The sequence below is a fragment of the Marmota flaviventris genome, chromosome 1 (genome assembly GCF_047511675.1).
Source record: "Marmota flaviventris isolate mMarFla1 chromosome 1, mMarFla1.hap1, whole genome shotgun sequence".
NCBI classification, from domain to species: domain Eukaryota; kingdom Metazoa; phylum Chordata; class Mammalia; order Rodentia; family Sciuridae; genus Marmota; species Marmota flaviventris.
In genome coordinates this window covers 47,862,246-47,888,170 of record NC_092498.1, presented here as the reverse complement: position 1 = coordinate 47,888,170, position 25,925 = coordinate 47,862,246, and the positions used below count along the sequence as shown (strand labels likewise).

Sequence of the window (25,925 nt, the reverse complement as noted above, 5' to 3'; positions counted from 1 at the left end):
CATCTAAAGAAATTAATATTTTGGATAAGTGATAAATGAAAAGAGGAGGCAGAATTGTCAACTAAAATAACCTAACTGCATTTTCCTTGATGTAACCAAGAACTTGAAAATAGAACTTCTTGTTGGGAATCAAAAGACATTAAGTATTCCTGATTGTGATTCCTTAGTCTAGTTTTTAAAAAGGTTCTCAATAAATGCCATCAAAGAAGTTTCACTATATATTTGCTCTAGAAGCATAAAGTGACAAGAGGCAAGTGTTAATATAATTGTTAATATTCACGCTGCTGGAAGATTAGTAGCTTTTTAAAAGACATACTAGGAATAAAGCCAGTTCTTCCCAAGAGACAGTAGTTTATCTTACTTTCACTCAGCAAATGTTTATTAAGAGCTACTGTGTGCACAGCACGGTTCTAGAAGCTGTTCTAGAAATGGGAAGCAAGAATTTCTGACTTTACCCGAAAATGGTTGGATTAATTAATTTTTATAAGTTATGATAAGCATTTGAAGATCTCTATAATAGAGGGATAATTATTAACTCTTTCCATATATAGAAACTAAGCTTTATTCCTTACAGTGGTGGCTCGGAATGAACAAAACTTTATTTGACATAAAACTTTTTTACACTGTCACGTGCAGACACGTCTGCTGATGTATTTTAAGGGTGTAAAGGTATAAAGACTTTGCACTTAAATGTACACAGAAATCAATCTTGCATCATCAAGCTCCTGTCCTCCCAATTTCGTGGAGAACGCTGCACCTTGCCAAACACAGGACCTTTCTGAGATAAATTGGTGCCGCCTTCATGAATGGCATTGGCCGCATGTTTTCATCAAATACTGCGACATGAAGCACTCCCGTTTATCTCTGCATTCCAATTCACATTAGGTATTCTCAACATGTATTCAAGATCTAAAGCAAAATAAATAATACATCAAGTAAGATTCTGAGATCGTCGATCCTGTGATATTAGTCCCAGTCAACTCTTCAGGAAACACATCCCAATATATCTAGTATCTGGGCTTTTCCATAAACAACAAAGACATTAGAGATAATTCATAGATGTCAACTCCTTTTCTCTAGTTTTTGACAAGGGGATTGATGACAATCTACTTACAAGATAATTTATTGGGGAATACAAAAGTAGGAAAGTCACTTGAACTACAGTAAACGCTAGTTTCTCTGATGATAATGAACCCAATACAAAGGTACCCTAGAAATACAGAATGCACTGGGTCACAGCAATACAGTGGACCAAAGAATACTACTGAAAAACATTGATGACACAGTAGTTTTGGATTAAAAAGTCACCTAAACCTTGCAACACCAGAAGTTTTTCTATGGATGTGGCTCTTACTGTACCTATAATCTGGAAAGTACAACCACCAAAAAATCCTGATTCCTGATACAACATGTGTGCAGTGAATTATTGCAGTTGTAACAGTAACTAGGTGCAAGGCTAAACAATAATACTGAACTATCTGAACACTTCAGATTTACTAATGAGCATCCCCATGAGAAATACTGCAGTTCTAAAAGGAGTTTATTTGCACAGCCCACCATGGAACAATCAGCTTGTTGTAAGTGCACAGAAATTTCCCCTTTCTACAATTATAGTTTATCATGCCTATTCTGAAGACAACATAAGGAAACTGAGATCACTGCTCCAAAGAATTCTAGCATGCATTATGATGGTTTCCTTCAGTCAATACAAATGTGTTGTATGAGTTTTTTTCCCCATATGTAATAATCTTCATCATAGCCAATGTTCATGGTTTTAACAGGAAAAATTTTTATCAAAATGTTTTCCATATTTTTTTTTGTTTTGCATTCAACTGGAACATTTTGTTCAAAGATTTATTTTATTTGTTTTATTAAAAAAGAGTTCTGATCATAAGAAGCATTGATAGGCGGCATTTCATTGTGCTCATTCACAAAGTCAAAGGGCCACAGAATATTCCTCTGTATAACAGGTCAAACTCTGTCTAGAAATGCCATTGGTGGTTTTATTCACATCCTCGAGTTTGGAAGATTTATTTTTGTTTCACTATCAGCCTTCTTGTTTTGCTGTCTTAATCTGCAAAACGTTTATTTATTTATTTTTTTCTTCTTTCTTCTACATTGAGATTCTTTCCACAGCCAGGGCTCAAATTCTTTTAAACCTAATCCAATTGTCTTACAAGGCAGACACCCTGACAATATTTCCTCCTGAGTACTCGGGAGACTCTGGCCTGTCATCTCCTTCTGGTGTGGTTACTGGAGGTGTTGGGATGCTTATTATTGCTGTAGTCACATAAGGTTGTTCACAGTTTAGTTTAACACACTCTTCCATTTTGGCATTTAAGCTGGATCGGCTGATGAGGGAAAAAAATAGATTTAAGAAAAGAAGATATTTATTTAATTTTTTTCATGAAGCTGAAAAATGTACATTTTAATGCTTGTAAGTAACATTTTAAATGTTCAGGAAAATTATCACGTAAAAATGAAACATCAAAACTTAATATGAAACATCAAAACTTAATATATATTATCTTGAACATTAACCAGTTCATTAACATTAAAGACAATTCTTAAAGCCAGCTCAACTGTTTCTCAAACTGCATTATAAATGTAAGAAAGAAAAAGGACCAGGTAAAATCTGGACAGCCTGAACTGAGCAAAGTAAAATAACTTTAAGATAGAAACTCAGAGTTTGATATGCCATGTGATTTCTCAATTCCTTTTTCTACAAAATCCTTTCATTATTATGTCTTTTTGAAGTATGTAATGCAAATAAACCCTCAATTTAGTGATGATCACATCCTAAGAAGCCAAAAAAGTTAGCTGTTCCCATCTAGTACTTGAAGGTTTTCTCAAAAGATATTCTTAACAAGTATGTTATACTCTGTGGGAGAAGCAGAAGGAGAAGGATCAAGAAGGGTATAAACAGGAATTAAAACTATTTTTATGGAAAATGACTAAAATGTTTATGTCATAATATTTTCTTCTTAAAACTGTCACCATTTTCTACTTTGTTTTACGATGGATGTAAAATGTCTTAAAGATAAAAATTCTTCATTGTCCTAAATTTTAACATTGTGGTCCAATTTTTATAAATCAACGTAGTCTGAATTGAAAATCTCATCTTGGTTTTCAACATAGCTTCTTAAATGCCAACAAAGAAGCAAGACTGAACTTATAGAGGGTCACTCTAAGAATATATGCTCTTCAAATAAAAGAAGGAAGTAAAAAATATTTGGGCAGAAGTTGATCTTTTTAATGTATAATTTAAATGTATTACTTTTTATTAGACACTTATGGTAAAAAAAATAGTAAATAATGAAAAGTAAAGGGAAAATGTCAGTGTAAAAGTTTCACATAAATTTTCCATAAATTAACTGGTAAACAATTTTAGAATTTAACTTATCTTTTTGATATTGGATTGATTTTTGTATTTGATGTGGCCCAAAAATATCTTTTGGATCAAAAGTATAGGTTAATAAAAGAGATTTGTGTAGGCATAGTTTTAATTTTCACTGTTATATTGAATACGTTAATATATTTTAGGTACTATTGAATAACTTTCAATCATATGGATGTCAATTTCACTTGTCTTTTTAGTAGTTTTGACTGTCATTTCAGGCTCTTTGAGTTTACATATGGGGCTCCGGGGTATAGAGGTCCTTGCTCAAACAATCAAAAAATTGTAGAGTTGAAGCAATAAAAACATTGTTAGTCATCTTTTCTTCTTCCTGTTGTTAATACTGACATAATTACTACTTTTGACCCCAAGGGATATGCCAGTGGACTCCTTCTCCTACTTGCTGCACAGTTTTGTCCCTTTCTCAGCCCTAGGAGCTAGGACTTCCCTGCTCATAGGTGGCAATGTGACAGCAGGGACACAGCCTGTGAACCAGTAGGTTCATCCAGGTACCTGTTAGATAGAGGAGTTCTCTCCACACACCGGATTTGAATCGTGCTGAGTTCCTGCACGCTGCCTCGATGACTCCCAGATACGTTGGCATTTGGGATGCGGAAAGTTTTTTTGTGTCGACGTGAACAGCAAGTGCTGGTGACTCCTTGTTGTGAAGAGAGAGATGGGCTGTGACTTGAAGGACGGTTAACGGTGGCAACTTCCATGCAGCTTTCTTCAAAGACTTGTTCATCCACGAATTCATGATTCTATTTCAGAGTTGGAAGAAAACGTGAAGAAAGCAGAGAAGCACATTTGAAATTAAAATAAACAAAATGCATAGCTTTCTTTTACTAACACCATTTTCCAGAAAATTAGAATATTAGAACCACTTTTCTTTGACATTTGTGTGGAAATAAAATCTCTCTAGTTAGATTGAGTGATTGACGCATGCCAGTGGATTCAGTGTCCATTGACAAATTAACTTTATCTTACAATATAATTTATGAATTTAAGCATAAAATCAGGAAGTCAGAAATTAGAAGGGAAAAAACCCTTGAAATGAATATAGAGAATATCTACAGGAAATTTAAAAATTTACATTGACTTTATTTTTTAAACAAATTGAAATCATGAAAAGAGGTTATTTTATAGAACACCACGAGTAATACTGTTAAATAGTAGCAAATACCTTCATATGGGATTGAAAAAAAAATTAATCTGAAAATAAGATATTGAAGACACTTCCAATTTCTTTAGATGCTTCCCTAAAATTTCTGGTATATAAGAAAATATAACTTATTAACTAAGAAAATAAAATGTTTATCTGTAAAATGGGTCACTGTGCTTGACTCAGAAGGAATGAGCACTGAACTTTCATGGCCTCTTTTCTTTGTGATATATCACAGGGAGAACTCATGACCTCAGTCTGGGTTCAGGGTGTGTTTTGTGTGTGTGTGTGTGCACATGTGTGTGCATAGTGCTAGGGATTGAACCTTGGTAGAGAACACTGCTCTACCACTCAACTACATTCCAGCCTTCTTATTTTTTATTTTGAGACAGGGTCTTGCTAAATTGCCCATGCTGGCCTCCAACTTGCCATCCTCCTGTGTCAGCCTTGGGATAAGCTGAGATTGCAGGCTTGCACCACACTGCCCCAGCTGTTCTCCACCCACTACCTTCTAGCCCATAGGCAATCAGTAATGGGCATCATTTCACACACCCTATTTTATTGATGCACAGTGTCAATTTTACTTTTAAAATGTTTAGTAAAGAATTGCCTCCTAAAATGCCTATGCAAGAATTTTACCTCGGAAATAGAAGGGAAACATTTTGGTCTGAATTGCTAGAGAATAACTTCAATTACTGTTTTTCCTTTGTGTGCACAGAAATGGCCTTCTAATGGAATACTTTGCACATACCGAATTTCACTTAACCATCTCTCATCCTAAAATATTAGTAAAACAATTGAAGCAATTCACTGGCTAATAGGAAATAGATTGTTTTAGTTACTCATTTTGTCATCTCTTTGCTGAGAAAAGCATTTTGAAACACATGAAATTTAACATTCTACTGTTTAGAGTCCAGAGAATAATTTGATTAGATAAGGCAAAATTTCATGTTAAATATTACATTTTAGAGAAAAAAAGTACACAAAAGATTCATAATCTGATTTCTTTTTTTACAATGCACATTTCACACACATAATACAAGTTATCCTGCATGAGATTTTAATTTATCTCCTTAGCAATTAGAATTGAAGAAGTCATTCTGTTATTGGTTACCCTATATTTTTATAGGTGGTGTTAAAAGTAATTTTTGGTTTTAAAAATGTAGTCTTCATTGGTAAAGTAATTGAAAAAAGGAAACAAGAGGAAAAAGACAAAGGTAAATGCATTCTACCATTATCATTTAAGTTCATCTAAGTATCATTTGAGCTCCAAAGTATTATGCTTTCAAACTTAATACTAAGTAAGTACTAAGAAAGTACTAATAGGTTATAGACTTGTCCATATCTTTGTTTAAAAATGCAAATATAATTATGTATTTATCCTGGTAAAACACTTAACTGATTTCCATTTATCATGACACAAAAATCAAAATTGCTCACTTGATTCCAAAGACTGACATTATCCAGCCACTGTCTCTGCTTCCTCTTGGGCCATGCTACACTTGCTCCTTTGAGTCACCCTCAAATTCTTTTGCCTCCCCTTAGGCCAAGTTCCTCTTTCTTCATTTCCTTGTTTACCTCCTTCTCATCCTTCTGTTCTCAACTCAAGTCTTTCCAGAAACCTTGTCTGAGCCTGTCACCTAGGGGTTCCATCCTCTTTGCCCCACTCCACTGTGGCCCTGTCAGTTCTTCCACTGCTCATGCCCCTTCTCTAGTAACACCCATGGTTAATGTTTTGTCCCATAAATGGAGACTCAACGAGGACAGAGGCCATACTAACTTCATGGTGTGTCTTGGATCAGGCTCACTATTAGGCACATAGCAGGCAAATGATACATACTGGTTGCATGGTTATATAGGTAAATAAACTGATGGGAAATATATTGAAAGTGAGAATACATATAATGTGTCTTTGGTGAGTAAAGAAGCTGACCTGATTCAATATGATGAAAAATTTCATTCTGCTCTGTAATCACAAACTGTGATCCACATTGACTAGCTAACTAAGAAATGAACGTCTTTACTATGGAGAAGTCCCACTTATTGCCTGTAAGTGAAGAAATGTAAACTTTTTCCTCAACACCCAGAGGTGTACCAGTGGTTAAATGTGACATTTCTTTTGAATGCAAACTGATCAGTTTTGCTATGTACCTCTATGTATTATATCTGTGAATTACTTGCTTCTATTCTGTTATTCTCTGTTTTTTTTTTTTTGCTATTGATATTCTCTTTACCAGATGTTTGGCACACTTGAAATATAATTTTCCCCTTTTTAATCAAAATTTTAAAAACAGATGAGACAGAATATTTTATTGGACTCTGTATTGGAAGACAGTTTTCTAACTGCATTTAACTGATATCTTAGAACTAGAGTTAAGATACCACTAAGTTAAGACAGAGGTTTCTTAAAATAATTTCCAACTCGAAATGTCATTATGATATTTCAAAGCAGTTTCACATACTACAGGTTTTCTGTTTGTTTGGTTTTTATCATACTTTCCAGTAATGTGGAGTGTGAAATAATACTTGGAAATATTGTGTATGCATAAAGGCAAATGGGACTAGTGTCAGAGTACAGAGGCAGGCCCTTGTGCTGTCTCCTTACCGTGGTTTTCTCCAGGCAGTGAAGCAGGTGGTGGTGCTGGGTTTCAAAGCTGGAGCCGGACTTGCTAATGAAGGCCTGTTCTTCCTCCGAGGACTATCAACACATAAGAAACAGAGGTGCTTCTATTTTATTTGCAAACAGCAAGAATCTCAACCACACAATTGCACAGAGATCTGGCCTATTTTCTGAGTCTCACCAGCAGCACTTTTTTTTTTTTAAACTAAAAACAGACAAATGTGCAGTTGCTTTTAAGTTGAATGATCAGCATACAAATTTTCATCAAATTAGAGGTCTGGTCTTTTAGACTATGCCTCCCTGAATTGAAAATTTAAATCTCTTTTACTCATTCAAGGATCAACTTTCTTTGAAAGCCTGAGCCATTTATCTTTAGATAATAAAATTTAACCTCGTACTTAGATAATCCTGAAACCATTATCGTGCACCTACATGAAAGATATTTTGTAAGAAAAGATGATGGAAATCCTAAATATTAAAGGAAAGTTTTGAAGTAAAAGTCTCTCATTCAGACACTGTGACATTCCCAACACCGAATCAATGGTGTTCTCTCTTTATTAAGAAGTAAAACAAGAAGGGGCATCACCTCTGCTTCCCCATTACCTGAACTTTAAGAACATGAGCAATTTTTAAATTAAAAAAGAATTAGGCATTTGAATTATTGAGCATCTTCTGCCTCTCTGATGTTAATTAGAGATAGTGTAGAGAAGCTGTCTGATTGCGAGTTTAGGAATCATAACCCACTGGCAATACTCCATAGCACAGCTTCTAACCAGCTACAGACAACTGGAGTGTACAGGAGGAGCTTATAAAAAAAATAACACTTTTGCTGTTTTGCTAGCCATTTTGATAATTATTCCCAATAAAATTATATGGTTAAGTAGAACTAAATTAATATTACCCCAATAAACTGATCACTAAAAAATGCAAAGAACTTGACTTTACCTGCAGCTGGTTGCTGAGTAAACCATTCCGTTTGCTCTGCATGTAGGCGCTGGCGCTTCCGCTTTTGGCTGCCCGGATCCTGGCCAGTCTAGCTTTCTACAGGACAAAAAAAAAAAAAAAAAAAAAAATGAACATCCCATCAATACTTATGTGTGGTATTCTTCAAACAGTGAAGTCAGTCTTGTTTTATCCTACTGTCAGCATACATATTTTAAAAAGCAAGCCAACTTTTCACATGTAACTACTGACAAATATGCTCCTGTCCTCTTTTGAATGTTTTGTTTTAGTTAACATTTATTAGTAAGGCCAATTAACTACTTTAGAGCTGGGTTATGCATGCAGGAATTGAAATTAAGTCTTTACAGTAAGATGAAGTTATTTTATTACTGTTTCTCTCAATTGTGTCAAGAGAAAAATAGCAATATTACTTTACTTATATTTTCATTTATCCAAATCTGAGTAACTTAATGAAATGAAGACCAGTAGCCCAGTAAATCAGCTGCCATCTCCTTTTCATTTAAACTAATGTCCTTTATAAAATTAGTAACTAAGTTCTAAGAACCAATTCCTTTTTTTCTATCCTTCGTTCTTTCCCTCCTTCCTTCTTTCCATTCTTAGAACCACTATTCAGCTGTATCTGTGTTCTCCAACTTTAAAACTTTAATCTTTGTAATTATTCAGTTAAAGGAGGAAAAATAGAGTCCTTGCTGAATAAAATGGACTCCCTAAAAAAAAAAAATCTCTGAATTTATCTACTTTGTTGGCAAGGTTCACCCAACTGTATTCTCATCTGTTTTGTATTTCACTCTAGAATTTGTGGAAATGATGAACAGAGCAAGCCCATCCAAAGATGTCTATAAGATCATTTAAAAATTTTTTTAACATTTTTTTTTCATATAGAGAATGTTCTTCAATTAAGAGAATTTTTTTCTGGTGGTCACTTCAGTTGTTCACTGTTAGAGTGACATCACCAGAGAGGTATTACCAAACAAACTGGGTGGTCAGCTTGATTTCCTTTTTGGCATTCTACTTTATGAGTCTGGGGATACAACCCTGTTTAGACTGTGAGAGAAGATGCCTGCTTTGCACCCACTGGGCAGCACTCCTTTGGTGTCCATTCTATTCTTGTGATGAATCTCTCAGCAAGAGTATGTAACATAGCAACTGGGGTGACTTGAAAAAGAAGTTTCTTATAAACTGACCCTAAGAAGACTCCTCTTCCCTTTCTAACCACCCCACACAGATGCTATCTTTAGTCTCAAGCCCTAGAATGCTCTTTTTAGTAAGAATTTCAAAGTTACTTAGATTTTTAAAGCAGAAAACAGATGCATATATATCATAAAACTTTTAATCCTATAAAACGATATACAAGCAATTGAGTCTCTCTGATCCTGGAGCCATCTTCTTCCTATGCTTTGGAGTAAACAACGGGTAATCTTCTTAGGAAATCCTTCCTATCCAAAACTTTCTAAGCACATCAAAGCAAGCACATGTATACATATAGAAAGGCATATATATCTTTACTCAGTTGGAAGAACACTCCTCACACTGTTACACTTAGTTGTGTTTTTTTACCATATCTTGGAAACTCTTACTTTTTATGGATATGCCCTATGTGCCCTATCTGTATGAGTGAAGCATATTTATTTGGCCTGCCAACTACCAACTAAGTTTTTAAAGCATCTTTTTCTACTGCAAGTAATACTTCCTGCTTTTAACATTATTACCATGAGCTTTTCTGCAAGACAAACTTCTGAAAGCAATTATTCCTGCATCAAAGGATGTGTGTGTACATGTGATATTAACACGTTTTACCAAATTTTCCTTCAATTAATAGGTTTTACCAAATTTCCCTTCAAAGTCGTTGTAACAAGATGCTCATGCATCCACATCATTTGAGAGTCGCACTGAGATGTTTGAAGCTCTCAAAGTAGCTTTAAGATAACTGTTGTGGCTTTAACTCCACATTCACCTCTAAATATAGTCTTCCCAGGCTCTGATTCCAGATTAAAATAGGTTGCAAGGAGTTCATATTTATAAGCTTTGAGAAACAATGACAAATTTCCTCTCTTCATTGTCAATGTAATGCTTAAGTCACTCAAAGATTGGGGCAATGCTGGAGAATGAAGTTGGAAAGTAGAAAAACTTGCATCTCAAATGCTGGGCTGCAGGGCCAGAATTTCAGGCCTGACTCAACAAACAATGGAAAGTGATATAGGCACTTTTGGAAAAGACTTGGAACTGACATAATAATACAGAAACAAGCAGTTTATGTATTGGTTTCCAGAAAGGGCTTATTGTTGAAATTTTAGTTAGGTATCTTTGATCTCCTGAAACTTTTATTGTTTTTTTGGTTTCCTTCTCTCTTCTACCCGCTCTTTCCTTTCTCTTTCCTCTCCTTGGTTTCTTTGACTGCCAGCCTGCCTGCCTACCTCTCCATCTTCCTTCCTTCCTTCCTTCATTCCTTCCCTTTCTTTATTTCACAACTACTATATATAATATAACTTATATCATAGTCACCTATGTCATTCTTTCATTAATGAGACATGTACATTAACCAAAAATGTTACCCAGCAAAAGAAGATGTCATATATTTCTCTTCATATAGTGGCAAATCTACATACAGTAGCCATCACTACTATAGAAGTGGTTCTAACCTTAGAGAAAAATATGTTGTTTTTAGAGACAGCATAGTCATTTTTGCTAGATTCATACAGTGCATTAGCAAAAGAATCTCTCATCTTTGTTCAGCCTCTTTTGTCTTACTTTGACACAATATTGTTTGATTGGTGGTACATGCCAAATATCTGTTGAATGTTTTCAAGACCCCTTTGAGGTCTTCAATTACTTTGGTTCCACCAGGTAATTGAGGGAAATTATTTTATAAAAGTACTTTAGAAAATGATTTTACTTATGACCTCTTCAGTACGACAATCTTGGCAAGTCCAGTTTGTATAATTGAGAGGTTAAAAAAAAAATCCTTCCAATCCTCTACCCTACCCTGGAAGGAAATGAGAACTTCTTGTCATGGCAAATTGCCAGCAACAAAAATGGAAATCAGGGTGAAGTTTCAGTAAATAATTAACTGTGGTCGATTGGAAAGTAGAAGGTTTCCAAAGTGTTAATTAAAAATGGAGTTTGTATTGTCAGTTTTAGAATAAAAGCTTGGTAGTTATTTTTGAACTATTTATCTGCTTTAAGAAATACTGGTGGTGTTTGGGAAAAACTGTTCATCTCCTAAGCACATTTCTCCCATTCATCCAATTTCTCAGAAATTCAGTTTTGCCTAATCCTCTAATCTCAGCAGGATTTCTCAGTCAGTTGCAAGGAATGATAAGTGAGATGCATAAAATCCAAATGAACCAGATAAAGCAAATAACTGGTTCTGTGGCCAAGACAAGATTGGGGAATGTTGAGATGTTAGGCAGGTTTTCCCTGCAGCTGGGTTCTTCACTATGTGAAGGTAAAAGGAGGACACAGTGTACAATTTTTCTTAAATTAATTTGACATGGAACAGACTTCCATGTAGACAAAGCATTCAGAAACTAGTATGCAGGGTAACACAATGGATTTTTAGCAAGTAGATGATTCTTATTTATGAAAAATAATACTATTTAAATTTATAATGTATTTTCTGGAATAGAGGCTGAGCACCAATCAGAGAAAGATCCCTAACAAAATACCTTTGAGTTAGCAATTTGCTTAAATGAACAGCTACCTTCTAAATAAGATGTGCTGCAGATTGAGGGATGTTTCTGGACCATCTTGTCATCAAATCACAAACTAGTCTCAATACTTTTGAAGAATTAAGGTATCCCAGGCAGCTTAAGGGAGAAAAACAGAAAATCTCTTTCCTTGGTAATCTCAGCCAATTACTTATTCCTCAGATATCAGCCCACATATTTCCCATACCATGTGTTCTGGAAATTTCATGTTTGGTTGTTTCTTTCATTTATGGTTTAGTAAAAAAGCTTCATGTGGCTTTAACATATTAAGCTTTCTCAGCTTTTAAAAATTTAAAGAGTTTATTGGAATCTTTCCATTTGCTAAGGAAAGTAGCTGCCCTAAAAATGAGACAAATTTTTAGTACCAAACAATAATAAAAAAGTGAAAGTAGAAGGAAGTCAGTGGAAGGCAGTAGAATATTCCCTGCCTGGTTAATCCTGGGATGGCAGTGCTAGGTGGAAACAGGGAATTGGGTCAGCTGAAGAAATGACAGGATGGTAAGAGGACTCTGGGTAGGGAAAGGTAAGAACTGAAAGAAGATGTAGAAGGGCATCAGAAGCAAAATAATGCTTTCTATTTATTTACTTTTTGTGCTAAGTATGGAACCCAGGACCTCTCACAGATACCAGTGCTATTTTGTGCCACACATTTACTGCACTATACTCTTTACGGTGGAGGAGAGGGACAATACAGTTTAATACATGATAATAGATTATACACACTATTGTGGGAGAAAAAAGGGAGGAACTAAGGTTGCCTACAATACCCAGAAGAATTTTGATGGAAGCAGTGATATGTGACCTAAGTGTTGTACCCTGAATGGGAATTTGCCAGGTGGTTACATTAGGTAGTGTGGAAAGGAGTGGAGAGCTAAGAGCAGAGGTGATTCAACAAGGCTAAACCTAGAGTAGGTAGGGAAAAGTATGTAATCCACAAATTCCTATATGAGTGTATAACAGGTGATCATTAAAATATAGACAAATTAAAAAAAAAAACTAGATTATCCACAGAAACTTGGGTAGGAATTGAATAATTTTGTTTTTAGTAGTGGATAATCTAAACCAGATCATTCTCAGGCTCCAGCAAGGATTTATTTCTTGTCTATGCATTATTCTAGAATTATGTTTAAAAAATCTTCTGATTTGGACCTTGCTGAGTGTACTTGGCAATGGTTCTTAGAGTGTGATAGCAGTAGCAGTATCACCGGGAACTTGTTGGAAATGCAAATTTTTTAGGCTGCAACTCAAAACTACAGAATCAGAAGCTTTGGGAACAGGGTTCAATTTGTGTTTTAACAACAGGATCCAATTTGTGTTTTAACATGCTCTCCATATGATTCCAATTAATCTAAAGTCTGAGAAGTACCATGGCAGGATGTGATAAATGACAGAGTATCAGTAACATCTATCTGTATGAATGTAAAAAATCTTCTCCATGTGACAATAAGATATTCATATATATTGCACACTAGCTCATTGATTCTAAATTTCTCACTGTATTCTGAGTTCCTTACAGGGAAATCCCTTAGGTAACAGAGAATTCACAGTATGAACAATGTAGACTTTTCTGGTCTTGGACTTTAATCAACAAATGTTTGCTTGTGTGCAAGTTACCTGTAAAATGGAAATAATAATATCACCCTCTTTGTAAGTTGATTGTGAATATTATAAAGCACCTGGGACATACTAGACAGTCTAAAAGAGTTTGTTGTTGTTACTGGTATTTGTAAATTACAGTTATAACCACCATTGCTTCTATTACATGATGAACAAAGGTTACCCTGTGAATCTACAAATTATGTATGATCTTATTCATATTTCAAAGCAAGGTGTACCACTTGCTTTAAAATATCAACCCTACCACCTGTTGGAAGGTATTCAATAAACACCTTTTGAATAGCTGAGTGGAAAAATAGATCTATTAAAGTACATTGCACACAGTGGGGGCAGGGGAAAGGTCTCAGTAAAAACCTATATTTATGCACATGTCCATGTACAGTTCAGATTGAGAAGGATTGATAAAAATGGGGGTAAACAATACATTCCCTTTAAAAGGCAGCAGTGTGTAGTGAAATCAGAGAAAATGTATATGCTGGGGGAAGAGCCTAGAAAGAAGGTATCCCTGACAGTGATGGCAGAATTTTCTCAAAGGCTTGATATTAGGCACATTCAAGATTTTTCTAGAGTTTGGAGCTGGCAATTGGACTAAACACCAAAAAATTTGATCTAAGAAACCATTTTACAATATTATGTTAATTGGTCAGCTTGAATAATGTTTTTATTGAGCAGACTGCTTGCTTGACTGAATCAGCTGGTTATTTTTGCATAACCTTAATATCTGTCAAGTCACCCCAGCCCAGATAAATGCAAACTTTCTTAGCCTAATGGAGGCTTTTCTGCTTTTTTTTTTTTTTTTAATCTTCTGGGAAGGAAAATAGGAAACGTCCCTTGTTAAGTTATTTTGTTGAATACCTAAGTTCTTAGAGGATTATGCTTGGCTTATTGGCCATAGACTATTAACTGAATATATTATATTAGGTTATTATATTTGGCTTATTAGGCCAATTTTTCTAGTGCTCATATGTAAAATTAATTGTATTGTGGCAGAAATTTAGAATACAGATGATATTTTTAAAATGCCAAAGTCATTCTTAAAACACGCTTTTTAATTTGTATACTTTTATAACATTACTTTTACTTTGGCTCTTAAAATTTAGTTAGCCAAAAGGCTTCTAAAATATTCTAAGACTTTCTTTATTGTTATACATGACAAATTCCAAAAAATACAGATATTTTGGGAATTGGATATTTGATAATCACATTTGTGCTTCCTATAGTTTTCATACAGTGGTTCTTATGTTAAAAGAAAGCATTCCTAGAATGGAGATAGGTGGGTGGTGCAGGGTAAGCTTTCATGGGGGATGTGTGATATTTCAGAGGATGTATGCCCAGTAGGGGATCGAAGTAGGGCAGGACCAAGAGTCCTACACACAAAGTGCCCTGGAAGAGGGGCCTGAAGTCCTCCTAGTGCTGCTCTGAAGGTCTGTCCTGAATCCTGCAAGAGGTCACCATTGCCCAGAGGTCACCTTTTTAAATTCTCCCTGTTTATGGGATGATCAGTTCTCTGCATTCATGTTATCTGGGATATTTATTATTCTTATCAGTAGGAGTTAAAAACTAGTTATTAGTCCAAAAATGGGGTAGAGTGGGAGATGTGTCTATTAAATAATCAACTCCAAAGTTGAAACAGTGATCTTTGCTGAAGGAAGAGGACCACTGACAATAGATATAAAACGAATTCTCTGGACAACACACTGTATGACCATACTGATTAACCTGAACTTTCCAAAGAGTTCACACTATATGAGATTTTATACTTTACTAAAGAGACAAAAAATTGCTCAAAAGCATATTTAAAATTCATTCTGTAATTACCTATAAAGCCAGTTATGAACTGCACCAAATCGCTCAAGATATCTTATAGTTATACCACATTATCCAGATTGTGCATCTGCTTTAGTCATGGTTATAAATGGTTTCTAGATATTTAATAAAATATATTTTTGAAGGACAAAGATACAGTGACCATGAAGGATACTGGAAATACAGCAGTGTTAGTATTGAGGAAACTACAGAAGAGACTTCTATCATTATTTTCATTTTTGGTCCTGGGGATTGAACCCAGGGGTGCTTATCTGCTGAGTCACATCCCTAGCTCTTTTTATTTTTTTTTTATTTTGAGATAGGGTATTGCTAAGTTATCTAGGGCCTTGCTAAATTGGTGAGGCTGGCTTTGAACTTGTGATCCTCCTCCCTCAGCCTCCTGAGTTACTGGGATTATAGTGTGTGCCACTGTGCCCAACCCTAAAGTTATTTTTAAGCAAAAAGGGCCCTGCCTTTCCAGGTGACTATTTTGACACAGAATTGGGAAGAGGAGTATGCCAACAATCAATCAGTGTTTCTGAGACACAACTGACGGTAATGTTTAAGTTGTGTGAAACTGAGAGCCATCCTGGCTTGGGTTGAATGGTGGCTCTCCAACCCATCAGGTATGTGACCTTAGAATTGCTTAATTCCTGAATTCCTTAGGATTCCCATCCATAAAGTTGGAAGAATAAAGTAACCAACTTCTAGAGATGCTGTGAAGATTCTATTAGCTAGATTTCTAAAAACGTTAGCCCAATGCCTGGAATATGATCAGTCACCCATGACATTAAATATTGTTAATATTATTAAGTGTGTATGTAGATGTATATGTACTTGATATAATCTTAATATTATTGTTTTCCCATTTTACAAATAGGTATGCGGTGTGTACTTAGGAGAATTAAGTAACTGGTGAGAAGATAGATCAGAGAAAAAACAGGAAGCTGCTGGGTCAGAAGTAAAAATCAGTTACAAATCATAATATGTATCCTACTTCCTGTGTCAAATAAACAAAATATCTGTGACACACTTTAGTCAAGCTAGCGGAATCAGCTTGATCCCTCGTAGAGATTAAATAAATCAGATCTAGAAACCTGATTTTAATAAAATTTGCCAAGAATCTTTCTTTGAATTTACTGCTGTAATTAGTGCTTTCCATCAATTATTACTTACTTCCTGCGTCCAGCCCCATAGTAGGTTTGTTTCCTGCTGATTTTGAAATTAGGCATGGCTGTGTGACTTGCTTTGGCTAATTCAATAGTCATGGGCCACTTCCAGGAAAGGCTTGGGGAGGCAGTGGGTGATCATGATAGCCCTTACCAGGCTTGAACGACTGGAAGTACATTGTCAAGATGAAGTTTCATCTCTAGACCAGTAACGGACCTGGAGCATATTTCACAAATATTCCTTGCTTTGAGCCACTGATGTTCAATTTCTGTTTAGCATAGAACAACCTGGCACTGAATAGCCAATAGGAAATTCTGAAGCTCATTATAAATAGCAAGAGATGCCAAATCATGGTTTCTCAGAGCTGAGTACACACCTTTTGTGCCCTTCGTTTGTCTGCTCGTTGATTCTGGTGGTAGATCCGACTGAAGTTGGAAACAATCACCGGAACTGGTAGAGCAATGACCAAGACGCCGCTCAGTGAACAGATGGAACCAAAAATCTTCCCCGCTATGGTTTTTGGCACCATGTCACCATACCTGAAGTAGAGAAAAAAAAATGTCTATCATTTTAAGTCATGAAAAAGACACTTACACCTGTTACAAATAGATTTTTGTTTTATGTTAAATGATTTTTTGGGATACTTCTCTATTTCTACTTCATAACTATAATGCACATGGCTTCAGATTTTAATAAAGCCAGAAATTATGAATATCTGGATAGAAAAAGTTACCTTTCCACTTTGTAGAAAATGCTTCTAACATTTAGAAATCTCTTTGATTGGAAAATATTTTAAGCCAGATGAGGTAATGATAGCTCTTCAATTTGTCCTTTACATAATGTAGCACAGTTCTTTACATTTATTAATAGTCAATATTTCTGTGCTGAAATTATAGTCTAGATAACACACTTTTCCACTTAATTTTTTTTCAACATTGGATTGGTTATGAAATTGATGTAGAAAAAGTAGGACATCACATTCTTTTCATCAGATATAATCACTTAAAAAATAAACTTTGCAAGGTCCCCATTAACCTTCACTTGTGAAACCCAATGGCGATTTCTCCATGATAATTTTAGTCTATCATTTGTATTTGATTAGTTGACTATTCTCTCCTCAAATCACTTTTTGTTCTTGGCTTTAGTATTAGAAATGCTTTCAGTCATTCTCTTACCTCATTGGCTACCAGTTCTCCTTCTTGTACTCTGGTTCCTGCCCCTTTATCTACCGTCTCAATTTTGGAGTACATTTAGGTCCCAGTCTCGAGTCCTCATGGTCTTCATATAAACTTTCTTCCTATCTGATATTATCCAATCCCGTAGCTTAAAACTATACCCTAATTTACATCCACAGCCCTGATATTTCTCCTGAAAATTGGACCCCTATTTTCAATAGTCTGATCTGATTCTTTCTATCCCTGGAAGCCTAAGAGCCAATTAAATCTTTTTTTTTTTTTTTTTTTTTAGGAGAAAAGCTTTTAATGAAGTTATCAGCTAATATATTACATACAGTCTGTCTGCTCCAATTAAATAAGCCAAAATGAAAATCTTATTTCCCTAGCTTCCTCTGTCCCCACTCAAATCTGTTCCTCCAAGTTTTCCACCTATGATTAAATGGAGCCACAAATTCCTGGTTGCTCAAACCAAGATTGAAAGGGCCACATCCCAATTCCCAGTATCTATATCTTCTCTCTTAGTTAATAGTGTTGTCTCTGACCAACCCTAGCTCTCCCCACAACTGGAAATTGAATGCAGGGATGCTTTCACTGCTGAGTTATATCCCCAGACCTTTTTATTATTTATTTTGAGAAGGGGTCTTGCTAAGTTCTTAGGACCTCACTAAGTTAATAAGGCTGGCCTCAAACTTCTTCAACTTGTGGTCCTCTGGCCTCAGCCTCCTGAATCACTAAGATTACAGGCATGAGCCACTATTCCTGACCCAAATTAGCTCTTTAATAAAAGATAAACCTAGCTCTGACTTTGATAAAATTATCAAATCTCATTTGGGTCTCTTACCAGTCTCCACTTTGTCAGAATAAATCAAGCCATTGTCTTGTCCTGCCAGAGCCATCTTACCAGAACTTTCCACATTTACCACTATACAATTCATGCCAACATGGCAGCCAGAGTTGCAGGCACAGAAATGAAGATTAGGCAGTTTCAATTAACTCTCTTCAAACTCTCTGGTGGACTTGAAAATAAAATAAATCCAAACTTCTTACTTTTGCCTTCAAGGGACTACATCATTTAATTCTTGCCTATACTTCACACCACACTCCACCAAGATCCCTGTCTTCCGGCCACCCTGGCCATCGGGTCTTTTGAGTGTGTATACTCTCAATCTTCAGCATTAAGTATCTCCAACCGAGAAGTTATTTTCCAGCTTCTTCATAGTAATCTTACTATTTACTAGTAATTTACTATTTACTACTATTTCCATAGTAATCTTACTAATTACTTCTTCATAGTAATCTTATTATTGCCTCTAATCATTCTCTATAACAATTTCCCAGTTAGTTACCTTCACCGTTATTATCCACAGATGTTATTTTCTTATTTATTAATTTACTTTTTTTTTTTTGCTCCTCATAGACCCACCTGAAAATAAAATTGTCAAAGCAAGAGCCATTCTACTTTGTGTCTCACTAGCATAAAGCAGGCTTTTACCACGTATTACTCGAATGAAAACATTTTCTGAATGTGGTCTATAGACAGAGTGAAATATTACTCAGCCATAAAGAAGGATGAAATTATGGCATTTACCAGTAAATGGATGGGACTGGAGACTATTATGCTAAATGAAATAAGTCAATCCCCAAAAACCACAGGCTAAGTGTTCTCTCTGATAGGAGGATGTTACCACAAAATAAGGGAGGGGAGAGGAAGGAATAGAAGTTCAATGGATTAGACAAAGGGGAATGAAGGGAAGGGTGGATGGGAATAGAAAAGACAGTGGAATGAATCAGATGTAAGTTTCCTATGTTCATGTATGAATACACAACCAATGAAACTCCACATCATGGACAGTCACAGGAATGGGATCTTAATTAGAATAAAAAGTTATACTCCATGTATGTATAATATGTCAAAATACACTCTACTGTCCTGTATGTCTAAAAATTACAAATAAAGAAAATATTTTCTGTTCTTTACTGAGTTTCTATAAGAGTTCATTCCTGGGGAAGGCAGGAGGGAGGAGGTGTACATTACAGCTTGAGGGAACCTCAGAAATGACCAATATTACTAACATTATTCTTGTGAGAAAACATTGGTGTGTTAACATCAAGATTTGGAAAACATTGGTGTGTTAACATGAAGATGGAAGTTGCTAAGGAATTGTCCCAGGACAGGCTTGTGAGAGTAACAGAAAGCAAATCTGACTGGCACTGCATTAGATGACCCCACAGGGATCTGATCCTCTGCTTTGAAGAAGCAGTTACTTATTTTTGTTGGTGTTTGTGGGGGATCAGCAGTTAAGCAATACACTGTAACTGTAATTCCCACAAGATTCTGGTGAGAGAATGATGGTACTGCTTTAATTTATAGTACAACAATAATAATAACTTAAGAACCAGAATGTGGGGTCCATATTAAACAAGTTTTTTTTTTTTTCTGTATTCTAACTGGGAAGTTATATCATAATCTAAAGATTACGTTAATGAGGAAGCAGTCAGACCTTAAAAACAAACAAAAAAAAGAGACCTAGAAAGTGAGTTAAAAGGACTTGAGGACATTCTTACAATGGAGATATGTCTGTGGGCTTTAGAAGGTCAGCTCCTTCTTGTACAATACTGTGTGCCCATGAGCCAATTTCTACAGTTCACCTTGAGTGCCTGGCTATGTTTTATAAGCATCTACTTTCTCTTTTCACTGACTGTGTAGTAGGCCCTAGAGAAGATGTGCCCCGCCCCACCCCCACCTTTAAGAGAAGGGATTTGATTTGAATGCCTACCAATTAAATTTTAGGAAGTTTTTATCCAAAGAAAAGTAAATAAAACCCATTTATTTGTCATAGGCAGAGAAGACAAGCATTAGAGTCCATGTGATCCAAGTAAACCTTTAAAAAGATAAATATATACAACAAAGAGATAAAATGAATAGTAATGAATCCATCCCATAGTTTCTCCTGCCCATCTCTACAAGATTATTTTAAATTAGCTTTTTACTAACTTGTTTTGCAATCTATGTGCATTATGTCAGAGTAGGCAAACCCAGAAAACTTGTTCACTATTACGGCAAATTTTACAACGTAAAAAGAAGTCATGGTTTAGTTGTGAGGTGTCTCCCAAGAGCTCATATGTGAGACAATGCAAGAAAGTTTAGAGGCGAAATGATTGGGTTATGAGAACCTCAATTTAATCAGTGCATTAATCCACTAACAGGGGTTAATTGGGCAGTAAGTAGGCAGGTAGGCTGTGACAATAGAAGGCAGATCACTGGGTGCATAACTTTTGGGGTTTATATTTTGTTCTTATGAGTGGAACTCTCTGCTTCCTGACTATTGTGTCCTATGATGCTTTCATCTTTGATTCCCTTCCACCATGATGTTCTGCCTCACCTTGGGCCCAGAGCAATGGAGTTGGCCATCTATGGACTTTGGCCTCTGAAACCCTGAGCTCCAAATCAACTTTTCCTCTGCGATAATTGTTCTTCTCTGGTCTTTTGGTCACAGTGGAAATGAAGCTGACTAAAACAGGAAATGATGCAGTTTGTTAAAAGGCTGCAAATTTATGGGCCAGAATAATCCATAAAGGAAAAACAGATGATGAATACACAGGGGTGGTTTAAGGTAATAAAGCTATGCTAATCTGAAACAAATAAAATGATATTTCTTATATACCTTTACCACATCTGTTTTGCAATCCAAATTCCTTTGACATCCAGAAAGTGTTGATAAGCATTTGAGATGACTGGGTGGGAAATGAGAAATGGTGGGAAGAGGAGGGAACACATGGATCGTTGGTGGGTAAATCTCTCATCGTTTGACTCCAGTAGAGAGACAGAACTTTCCCACATGGTAGCCAACTAGGATGATCCCCAAGGCTCTGCTGTTGTGCGACAGGGCAGTGGGAGATGGTGCAAGAGCACAGGTAGTAGAACAGGCAGGGTGCAAGATTGTCCAGGTTGTCCTGTGATTACTGACGTGAGGACAGCCTGAGCTGGTGGCCTCTCCCAAGATGTGTCAGCTGCCTCCTTCGGCACCCCCTCCATACTGCACAGATGGCCCACAGGCTCTTCTCGCTGCTCCCTTTGCTTTCTAGATTCAGGAGTGCTGTTGATATTTGTAACATGTTAAGTATGTTTTGCTCATTTGAATATGTTGGAGGATAAATGAAAAAAATATAGTGTGATTTTTATGTTTTTACATTATCTATTTTGTCTCTCTTCTCACTTAAGAATGATCTGGAGAAATGGAAATAGGGAGTTTTCATCTGCAAAAACTTGTCACTGGGCATAGAATCTGCTGGGGATAAGAAATATCTTTCCGACAAAAACAGCTGCTGTCCTTTATTTAGCAAAGGATTTGTTTTTTAAAACCAATATTCAGACTCATAGCAAGAAGCACAATAGCCTTATCCACTTCAGGAATTAGATCCCTCTGAAACCCTGTGGAGGACATGCTTGGAACACAATGCTTTATCATGAGAAGTGACACTTATGTCAAAAGGATCATTTAAAGTTTAAAGGGTTCCTGAAATATCACCATCTTTTAATGATTAATTTCTACCTTACGCAACGTGGTTACCTATTGATATATTATTCTTTATATTCCATAAAGCACACGCCCATTTTTTCCTGACTCGTTCTTCTTAAATTTATGCTAAGCCTGGTAGTATTATACATTTCATTTTTTCCCGTTTCTCTTCAGAACTTAATATTATGTCTTCAGCCTTCAAAAATTCATTTCCCCAAAGCATTACACTAAAATATTAGGTGGATGTGTTTATGTTCATATATTTAGCAAAATTAATTATAAGACTACAAACAGTCCCAAAGATCAAAAAAAGATAAATATTGAGTTCTTAAAAAGCACGGAAACGATAGATACTATAATGAGAGAATAACTACCCAGAAGTTTTACATAAAAAAGCGACTTGCACTTTGTTATTGAAATAAAGCTTTTCCCATCCCCTTACTTTTCTCTGCTTCTTCTACATTCTTTCTCCTGTAGTCCCAATGTTGCTACAGACACCCAGGTTTCTTTCTGCTCCTTCCCACACTGGACATCTGTCAGCTTATTGCTCTTTTTCTTCCTCATATCAGTAAAAAGGTACGCTATGAAGTCGTGGTTCACAAAACTAAATGTTAATTCTAAATTTGCAAGTTCAAATACACTTGGCTACAATGACAACTTTTGCTCTACGTTAAAAATCATATTTGTGGAAGACCAATTCCTCAGAAAATAATTTCTGTTTTTTTGAAGACTTCAATTTCAAATATTGTTCAAAAATTCCATGCAAAAATCCTTAAATTCTGGCATGTACTCTACTTACTTAATGCCAAAAAAGTAGTACAAACTGGTTAACTCAGGCAGACAACTTAAGTGAATTTATCTATCTACCTAATCTATCCATCTGTTCATTCATCCATCCATCCATCTATCCATCTTCCCAATGTATCAAGTAATATTAAAATAGGAAGTATGCCTAGTTTTTAAACATATTCCAAACCAAATTTTATAAATACCTACTCAATTTCCCTATTTAGCAATTCTTCCGAGATCATATGGTTAGAGTGTGGCTGTTTTTAGATCTCAAGCAGAAATATTGCCTTGAATTTTCTTCCATAGTCTATGAACTCAGTACTGTCAGATTCCTGGCTTTTTTTTTTTTCATACAGATTCATTTTTCTACTATTTTATTTGAAGAATTTGTAGGTTCATCTGATAAAGGAGAAATGTAATATAAAATAAACCTCCCCAGCTAAGGCATGACTTTCCATCTATGAAACTATTTCCCATGGATAGTCAGAGAGGAAAAAAATAATGTATTTTATAAACAATCACAAAGTTGCAAGAAATTCACATACAGCAGGAGGAAAATGTGATGTTAAAATAAACCTTGATGCTTAGTGTAACTCAATCTCTTCCTCTCTCTCCTTCTCTCTTTCTTTTTCTACAATGAAAAGTCATAAATTGCCATGTATATGGAATAAAATGGATGGATCCTGTGTGGGTGCACAGAAGCCTCGGAGCATCCTGAAGGTTATATGGGGCAGGTGCAGGGTCCATAAATACTGTAACTCAACGTGTATAATAGTTAAAAAACAAACAAACAAACAAAAAACAAAAAGCAATAACAAAAAAAAAAAACTTCAGATGGGTCATAAATCAGTATTGGGTGGTATATCTGAAAAACAGGTACCCTTAAAAAAGTTAGATGAAGGCAAGTAGGTGTACAATATCCTGGTGAAAGTCATTAGCTGATAGTGTGTGTTTATGTACTTTAATTATTGATTTCGTGTTATAATCTTCTTTCGGACCAGAGTGTTAGTCCAAGAATTCTAAGAAACAATTTCTTCTGACCTGGAAACTGGATCACTTCTTAACCAATAATTCTACCCCTTAGGGTCTCATGGATTTTCTGCCATCAGTTTGGTATTCTAGAAGGATCAGGGTTTGATGAATAATTTTTATAGTAGATGCAATGTTTGCAAATAGCAAATGACTCTTTAAAATGTTTCTGTATGACACCTGCCTGTGGTATAAAACTTGTTTGCCAGAGGTGTGCTGGTTTTACTTCCATAAGACAGATTCCTTTTTAACATTTTAAAATAAGTGTTTGCCTAAAAACTGCCTGATTTTGTATCCGTCTCCTTTGCCTGGAGGTTCGATTCTAGCTCTATTGGATAACCTGAGAATTTTTTTTACTAGACCATATATATTATTTAAAGTATTCTATGTTATCTCTTATTTCAGCCAAATTTCAAGCTATTATTCTTTTCTTTTTTTTTTTTTTTTTTTTTTTTAATTTTTTATTGTTGGCTGTTCAAAACATTACATAGTTCTTGATATATCATATTTCACAATTTGATTCAAGTGGGTTATGAGCTCCCATTTTTACCCCATATACAGATTGCAGAATCACGTCAGTTACACATCCATTGATTTACATATTGCCATACTAGTGTCTGTTGTATTCTGCTGTCTTTCCTATCCTCTACTATCCCCCCTCCCCTCCCCTCCCCTCCCCTCCCCTCTTCTCTCTCTGCCCCCTTTACTGACATTCGTTTGTCCCCCTTGTATTATTTTTCCCCTTCCCCTCACTTCCTCTTGTATGTACTTTTGTATAACTCTGAGGGTCTCCTTCCATTTCCATGCATTTTCCCTTCTCTCTCCCTTTCCCTCCCACCTCTCATCCCTGTTTAATGTTAATCTTCTTCTCATGCTCTTCGACCCTACTCTGTTCTTAGCTACTCTCCTTATATCAAAGAAGACATTTGACATTTGTTTTTTAGGGATTGGCTAGCTTCACTTAGCATAATCTGCTCTAATGCCATCCATTTCCCTGTAAATTCTATGATTTTGTCATTTTTTAATGCAGAGTAATACTCCATTGTGTATAAATGCCACATTTTTTTTATCCATTCATCCATTGAAGGGCATCTAGGTTGGTTCCACAGTCTAGCTATTGTGAATTGTGCTGCTATGAACATCGATGTAGCAGTGTCCCTGTAGCATGCTCTTTTTAGGTCTTTAGGGAATAGACCGAGAAGGGGAATAGCTGGGTCAAATGGTGGCTCCATTCCCAGCTTTCCAAGAAATCTCCATACTGCTTTCCAAATTGGCTGCACCAATTTGCAGTCCCACCAGCAATGTACAAGTGTACCCTTTTCCCCACATCCTCGCCAGCACTTGTTGTTGTTTGACTTCATAATGGCTGCCAATCTAACTGGAGTGAGATGGTATCTTAGGGTGGTTTTGATTTGCATTTCTCTGACTGCTAGAGATGGTGAGCATTTTTTCATGTACTTGTTGATTGACTGTATGTCCTCCTCTGAGAAGTGTCTGTTCAGGTCCTTGGCCCATTTGTTGATTGGGTTGTTTGTTCTCTTATTGTCTAATTTTTTGAGCTCTTTGTATACTCTGGATATTAGGGCTCTATCTGAAGTGTGAGGAGTAAAGATTTGTTCCCAGGATGTAGGCTCTCTATTTACCTCTCTTATTGTATCTTTTGCTGAGAAAAAACTTTTTAGTTTGAGTAAGTCCCATTTGTTGATTCTAGTTATTAACTTTTGTGCTATGGGTGTCCTATTGAGGAATTTGGAGCCCGACCCCACCGACTGTAGATCGTAGCCAACTTTTTCTTCTATCAGACGGCGCGTCTCTGATTTGATATCAAGCTCCTTGATCCATTTTGAATTAACTTTTGTGCATGGCGAGAGAAAGGGATTCAGTTTCATTTTGTTGCATATGGATTTCCAGTTTTCCCAGCACCATTTGTTGAAGATGCTATCCTTCCTCCAATGCATGCTTTTAGACCC

At 35.9% G+C, this 25,925-nt stretch overlaps 1 protein-coding gene across 1 annotated transcript in view; it reads right to left on the bottom strand.

Moving 5' to 3' along the window:
- Window positions 1-2,173: 2,173 nt before the first annotated feature.
- Kcnd2 (potassium voltage-gated channel subfamily D member 2) overlaps window positions 2,174-25,925 on the bottom strand; it is a 462,573-nt gene continuing 438,821 nt past the window's right edge. Inside the window, exons 2-6 of the mRNA XM_027926440.3 lie at window positions 16,819-16,981; window positions 8,125-8,220; window positions 7,165-7,257; window positions 3,911-4,158; window positions 2,174-2,351 (exon numbers count right to left, since the gene is read on the bottom strand). Coding sequence (XP_027782241.1) covers window positions 2,174-2,351; window positions 3,911-4,158; window positions 7,165-7,257; window positions 8,125-8,220; window positions 16,819-16,981 — 778 coding nt within the window. The remainder of the gene's footprint in view (window positions 2,352-3,910; window positions 4,159-7,164; window positions 7,258-8,124; window positions 8,221-16,818; window positions 16,982-25,925) is intronic.